The sequence below is a fragment of the Pelmatolapia mariae genome, linkage group LG10_11 (assembly GCF_036321145.2).
Source record: "Pelmatolapia mariae isolate MD_Pm_ZW linkage group LG10_11, Pm_UMD_F_2, whole genome shotgun sequence".
In the NCBI taxonomy this organism is placed as follows: domain Eukaryota; kingdom Metazoa; phylum Chordata; class Actinopteri; order Cichliformes; family Cichlidae; genus Pelmatolapia; species Pelmatolapia mariae.
Window position 1 is genome coordinate 691,310 of NC_086236.1, and position 7,305 is coordinate 698,614.

The window sequence follows — 7,305 nt, forward strand, 5'->3', positions numbered from 1 at the left end:
GACAGAAACCAGATTTATTCTCACATCAGACAGAAACAGGATCCACCTGATCAGGACCCGACACTCATCCTGAAACCAGGTTTCACTGGGCTGGACTCGAGTCCAGAAAGATGCTAGAGAAACAGAACCATGGCAGGGTGCTACAGTGGGAGGAGGAGCTTCAGCAGCAGAATCAGGGGCGACTTTGTTTACGGTCCAAAGTTCCCATTACAGTCCAGGAAGATTAAGTTCAAAATCCCAAGATTCCAAGATTCCCAGGCTTAGCCGCTGGGAGTGGCTAAAGTCCAGAGTTTTTTAAGTACATGATGGTGAGAATTAAAGCAGCAAATCCTGGTGAAAGAGCCAGAGTTTGTCAAGAGAGGAGTCCTGGAGAGTTAGGACTCAGAGACGGGGTTCTGGACTGGTTCTGCTGAGTCTGGTTCTTCCTCCTTCTGGACTAGCTGTAAAGAGTCCTGGAGCTCTCCAGGCTCCTTGACAGGTTCTTGGACAGGGTCTGCGGAGTCCTCGACCCGCCCTCTCACTTTCTGAAATGGTTCTAGCAGTTCTGGACTCAGATTTCGGGTTTCAGCAATGAGTCGTTTGACACCAACCATCCATTGGCTAACCTCAGTCACATGGTCAACCATAAGAGAGCGATGGATGTCATCAGCCGCGTCCCAGTGACCCTTCTGTAACTCTGAGAGACAAACAGACGAGTGATCAGACAGACCAGTGATCACACAGGTGAGTGATCACACAGGTGTGCAGTGAGACACCTTACCTGCAGACAGGGTGTCCATGCGCCTCCTGACAGGCAGGCTCAGTCTACCCGACCTCCAGCTGTCCTCCATCAGGTGAAGGCGCTTTGCCACATCATTACACACCTGAGCCTGCACACAGGTCAAAGGTCACTCTGAGTTAAACACATTTTTGTGTTAAGAGAAAAGGAAATGACTCGTTGGCCTCCCGGTGGCCCAACCTGGTACTGCAGGTGAGGCTCAGAGGTGATTTGAAATGTTTGGTTATTTCTCTGATGAAGATAACGGCTGGATCCCAATTCAGGGTCTGCAGCCTCAACGATCCTCAAGGGCCGCGTACTCAAAGACCGCTAAGGCCGGAAGTGCGAGGCTTGTGAAATGGGACGGTCTAGCCTCCGTCGCGCTGCCCAGGTTGCCTAGCAACCAAGATACTAACCACTGGAAACGTGTCATACAGCTTTGTTTGACAGAAATGAAGGAGAAAATCTTTTTGTTCATTTCTTTGTTTGTTTCTACAAGAGCTTTGATTAGTTGAGTATCTGAGGCTGAGACCACGGGACTGTGAAACATGATTGTTGGTCTTCATTTCTGTACTGAACAGTCATTTAAGATTAGTTAGTAAATAACAATTAGCTAATGTTGTTCATGAGACTGAAGTCATCTCACTTTGGTAAAGTAAATATAATATGGCCAATATTAAAGTTATTATTTCAATCATTATTAGTTATTACAGCATTACTCTTCGGGCGCCCCTCTTCTGCCATTTTTTTCCAGCAAAATTATCCACACCCACCGCCGCGCTATGCATTCTGGGATATGTTGGGCCATGAAGTCTACACCGCCACAGCCTTAAAATTCAGGCAAATGAAGGACGCATTTGAGGGCCGCATTTCGAGCAGCCTTTGAAATGGGACAGCCTTCGTCGCGTCGCTGTGACGTAATTGGCCTTAAAATGCGGCCTTTAAGGCTGCAGACCCTGAACTGGGATACAGCCAAAGTTTCAGCTCAGGGTCAAAGGTCACGTTGTGCTACAGTAACATTCACTGCGACGTGGTGGCGCCCCCTGCTGATGTAATATATACAAACTCACTTTAACAGCGCGTCTGCAGGCAGCGAGCGCTCCGTTCAGCACTGACATCACGTTCTCAACTTCAGGCTCACTCTCTGATTGGCTGATCGCAGCCTCTCTCTTAGTCCTCATTTGCCCCAGATGAGGAGGAGGGGGCGTGGCCACGGCACCAGGTGGAGGTCCAGCTGGGAGAAACCAAACAACAAGTGTCTCAGCTGTCAGGTGTAAACTCACCACATCTCATTAGAAACCTTTCTTACCTGGGTTGAGTAGAGGCGGAGCTACAGCACAGGGAGGTGGTGCGAGAGGGTTGGAGGAGGGAGGGGCTGCAGGTGGGGCTCCTGCACCTATAGGTGAAGGTCATTATTAAGTATCCGGTTGTAGTTCTTAGCAGCAGGTGGATCAGCTGACTGTTTGTTAGTGATGGGAATTCCAGCTCTTCAGGTTGTTTTATTGCTTTAATTAATTTATTATCAACAACAATATAAAATGAATTACTGATGTGCTTTTATTTATTCACTCCACATAAAATGTAAAAAATAAATTATAAAATACAAAAACCAACTATTTACAATTCTACTATTAACTATTTAACAACACAATAAAATATAAATGAATATGCAAAACAAAAAGCAGATGCACGTTCTGTGTCAGAGGCCTGGGATGAAGAAACTTTCTGAATCCTTTAACATCTGCAACTGAAAATAGTTGGAAATCAAGTGCAGTCATGTTTGCAGGTCTCTATCAGCTGAGATGTGTCTTGCTGGGTCACAGACTTCTGCAAACGCTCTCATAGAGCTCTGGGTTGGTTCAGGTGGTGGTGGTGGTGCACTGCAAGATGCTGCAGATGTAGCAGCAGCAGCTGCAGTAGACACACTGGCACCTTCATTAATGTCACACTCAGCTGACTGCGTTTTCTCTTCCCCTTGCACTGATAGGTGGACAGTTGCAGGTTGTTTGTGCAGCCGGCTCTGTGCGACAGTGTCTTCTTGCAGACTCACACTCTGCCTTTGTGTTGTCAGTAAAACTGAAACGGTTCCAGATTTTGCAGCTTTTCTTGGTGTCACTCATTGTCATTACTCTGCCTTTCTAATGTGACCATGATGTCTCTTGTTGCCCCCGGCTCTCTCTCTCTCCCTCCCGCTCTGTTCCTGTGCTACTGTGAGTGTAAGTACCGCCCCTCCCCCCTCTGCTCACCGCAAACACAAGGCTCACGTGCGGCGTGAAGCGAAAAAAAGTGAGAGGAAAAAAAAAGAAACACGGCTCCCAATAAGGGCCGTTTCGTTATCGACCGACACATCACTACTGTTCGTACCTGAGGTCAGCGCTGGAGGCGGCCTCTTGTTGAGGAGGTTCCTCTGTGGTCCGTGGGCTATCTGAAGGCCATAGGAGAACTGAGGGGGGTCGTTCCAGCCCCGCTCCTGGTTACCTGCTCAAAGAGTTGGGAGTTTTAAACCAGCTCTAAACGTTCCTCAGTAAGAGCTGCACGCAGTCACGTCTGTTCCACTGCTTCCCCGTACAAATGTTTCAGGTAATCGTAATTACCCCGAAACACCTGAAGGGCCGAGCTCACACTGTTTTCTACTTAATGGAATTAAAAATGGAGTCTGAACAACAGCGAAGAGCGTTTCTATTTTTGAGAACGCTAACGACAGCAGGGACCTGACAGTCTGCAGAATTCAGATAAAGAAGTGATCCTTCCACCTGGGATGTTTCAGGTAAAGGTGAGATGGTGTGAGGCACGTTCAGGGACAACACAAACTCACATCACGCAGGAGAAGGTTTGAGATTCGTTACTGTGACTCAGATGTGACTGATTATTGATCCCCTCACTGGTCACATCAATATCTCACTTTGCCTGTGACAGATGGCTGAAGCTGTTCAGGTGATCAATAACCCTCATCAGTCAGACAGAAACACACCATCTGATGCCACGTAATCAATAACTGATCAATGAGTGAAAGCAGCTCTGTAATTTAAAAACAGCAACACTAACATTATCCACATGTGTGTAAACATAAGGAGGTCAGTCAGGTCGTTTATCGATCCATCATCGATCAATAACCTGATCGGGACTTTCAGTTTGTGGAAACATCAAATGAAACTCCTGTTTGCACCTGAATGATGAACATCTGGTGGATGACTCATGAGCCGCAGTTAAATACTTACACTCAGGATTAAGAAACATCTACAGGTATCAGGTGTGTGTTAGCAGGCTAAAGCTTCCGGGAAAAGTAAAACTAACAGGTTTTTGAATGAGGTTCGTCTCGTCTTTCTTTCCACGCGCGGTGTCTCTGATGTTAGATAAACACAGACTCCCTTCGGAGTCAGCTGACCACGTGATCGCAGATGTTGAGGACATGACTCAGTCTGGTATTACCTGGCTCTCAGGTGATTCTGCTCCAGCTGAGCAGGCTGACTCATTTACGTGTCAAGCGAGTCCAACCAAACTCCGGTTTATCATTGTGAACACGAAGACTCCACTCACAGAGAAATCAGCTACGAACGGCATGTTTAAATCAGACATAAATTCAAATGTAACCTTACACGTACTCATACACGTCGCAGCAGCCCGTTACCGTTAAATAAAACACTAATTAAACCTCCATCTCTATTTTTATGGATTGTTTGCTGGCCGAATGTTGAATAACAACCCAATAACTTGTACCTGACACAGATTATGTTTACACAGTATTTATTTACTGCCTGAAGTCCTAAAAACTTTAAATTCACAGATTTGTGAATGAAGTTCGTCACTGTGTTCTGTTAATAGGCGATGACTCCAGAGAGGAGAGCAGATCGTTACCGGGCACGACGCCGTTCATTAACATTAATGGAGGCAGAGCCGCTCTGTGCCGGGAGGAGGAAACTCACCGGGTTTAACGTACATGTCCTCCATGTTGGAGTCCAGAGAGCAGCGAGAGCAGCGGCGGGAAGCTGGGCTAAGCTAACCGGGAGGCTAATCCACCGAGCTAAACAGGGACCGAAGCTTCGGGGCAACTTTGGTCCAAATTAAACTTAAAGTAAACCGACACAGAGTCCTGCTGTGGACGGGACACGCCGGCCCGGGTCAGACTACACGGGGAACGGTTTCCGGTCCAGCTTTCAAAATAAAAGTTTCTTGAAACGTTTATTTATTTCATATTTTTCTAATATCACTCTGAATAAATATTATAGCATTTACACAGACTAATATTAGAAAAGATATGCATTTTTATATGTATGTTTTCTTGTTCAAGGAGAGATAGATGTGCAAAAACAGAGAAAACACTTCTGTCACCACTGAGTTATTGGAATAAAATAAATAGATGCATATAAAATAATAACCTATGATAAAATAATAAAAATATAACATTTAACAATAATATTATACAATAACTGAGTTACTTAAGTGAGTAAATATACATGTGTATATATATGATACAAAAACATTTTTCTGATCATGACAAGCAAACAAAGAACCAAGATGTTTTTTTTAGATGTAATCATTTATAAATGTTAGTAAAAGCCCAGAAACTAGAAAATAAAATAAACGATTATAGTGTTGCGTTTAAACATGTTCTTACGTTTAATGTTGAGGTTTTTACTTTGAAAAGGAAATGGTTTTGTATTTTGAAATTTCTCGAGCTTCACGAACTCCCAGCATTACAAACATTTCCGGGACACGTGGCCGCTGTGTCACAGATATGATGACGTACTGAGACACGCAGTGAGCCTGAAATAAAGGCCGTTTCTCAATTCTCAAGTACGCGAGTACGTACTCGCGTTCTCGGCGAGTACGTACTCGCCGAGAACGCGAGCACGGACTCGCGATTTGTACAATTGGAACACCAGCGTACGTGATGATGTCACAGGTCCGGAGTTTTTACTGCCGTCCCCTCTTAATTTAACTGTGAGTAACATGTTATGAAGCTTAACTTTAATCACAGCCAAACCGGTTTACTCAGGAACAAATAAAACACTGAAATAAACCAAACATTAACATTTAGAAGTGATCTAAGTGACTTATATATCATGTTTAACCTCAGTAGTGAAACCTCTATTAATAAAAATAGTGTACATGTACATACGTGTACATACCTTAATAAAAACAAGCAGGTGAGATGTTAGAACGCTTTTATTTTTATTTTATTTCGCGTTCTCGGCTTGATGCGTACTTCGAATTGGAACAGTACTTGGTCTCCGACTGATGACGTATCACGAGTACACGAGAACGCAAGTACGCATAAGTACGCATATTGAGAAACGCCCAAAGAGAGAGCGAGACCGTAAACAAACCAATGAACCTGGATGCAGTCATTAGTTGAACTCTGGAGTATTTTATTGTGAAAGTCAAACTAATAAACGTGTAGCGTGCTCCTGTTAGTGACGCAAACTTTGATCCAGGAAACGGAGGTTCAACTCCACAAGACCATTTTAAAACTTTCTCACCTGAAGTTCCTCATCAGTTACAGTCTCTGTACTCGACCCCACCAACCTGTCACATCTGTGTCACACCTCTTAGAGCCACTGATAACTAACGATTTATAATCTTTCATTTCTCAGCAAATGATTTGAAAACAAACAAAATGAATTGCCTGTCACCATATCTAACGGTCAAAGTGTTTCTGTTTCAGTTAGCAGTAATCACACTCCAGTCAGGGGTTCCTCAGGGTTCTGTCCTCGGTCCACTGCTCTTTAACCTCTACATGCTCCCACTTGGTACAATCATAAAGAACCACAACATCTCCTGCTGTTCCGTGCAGATGATCTGACCTCTGTCAGCTGCACTGATGACATTAACTGCTGGATGTCTAAAACCAGACAGAGATACTTGTTCGTATTTATCATCCCTGTCTCTGAAGCAGGCCATTCCATCCTTATACAAACGTTACAAGAGCTTGGTCCGCGTGGTCGGCAGTAAGTCAGACTGGTTTCCAGTGGGTGTTGCACTCAGCCAGGGCTGCCCTCTGTCATAGATTCTCTTCATAAATTTTATGGACAGAACGTCTAGGCGTAGCCAAGTGGCTGAAGGCTTCACTGGGTGGTCTCAGAGTCTCTTCTTTGTTTTTTGTAAAAAATGTGGTTCTGTTGGCTTCATTGAGTGATGGCCTCCAGCTCGCACTGGAACGGTTTGCAGCCGAGTGTGAAGCAGCGGGAATGAGAATCAGACCTCCAAATCTGAGGCACGGATGACTTCCTGCCATACGTGGAGGAGTATTAATCTCTGTCTCTCTTCCACAGCATGTCTTTATCCTGTCTTCCTTTTCTCACCCCAACAGGTCGCAGCAGATGGCCCCGCCCCTCCCTGAGCCTGGTTCTGTTGGAGGTTTCTTCCTGTTAAAAGGGAGTTTTTCCTTCCCACTGTCTCCAAAGTGCTTGCTCATAGGGGGTCATATGATTGTTGGGTTTTTCTCTGTATTTATTATTGTAGGGTCTACTGTACAATATGAAGTGCCTCGAGTTGACTGTTTACCAGAAATTGTGTGAACACGACCACAGTAATAACACTGAGTTTTT

At 44.8% G+C, this 7,305-nt stretch overlaps 1 protein-coding gene across 2 annotated transcripts; it reads right to left on the bottom strand.

Annotated features, from left to right (window-relative positions):
* sra1 (steroid receptor RNA activator 1) lies at positions 1–4,896 on the bottom strand. 2 transcript variants are annotated; one of them, XM_063485394.1, is made up of 6 exons: positions 4,681–4,896; positions 3,122–3,235; positions 2,067–2,153; positions 1,828–1,991; positions 761–869; positions 1–676 (listed from the first exon to the last, which is right to left on the bottom strand). In XM_063485394.1, exons 1-6 carry the CDS (start codon positions 4,703–4,705, stop codon positions 375–377), a joined length of 801 nt encoding a protein of 266 aa, XP_063341464.1. In that variant the 5' UTR covers positions 4,706–4,896; the 3' UTR covers positions 1–374. The 2 variants fall into 2 exon arrangements, with proteins under 2 accessions (XP_063341464.1, XP_063341466.1); XM_063485396.1 differs by lacking the exon at positions 2,067–2,153.
* Positions 4,897–7,305: the final 2,409 nt, after the last annotated feature.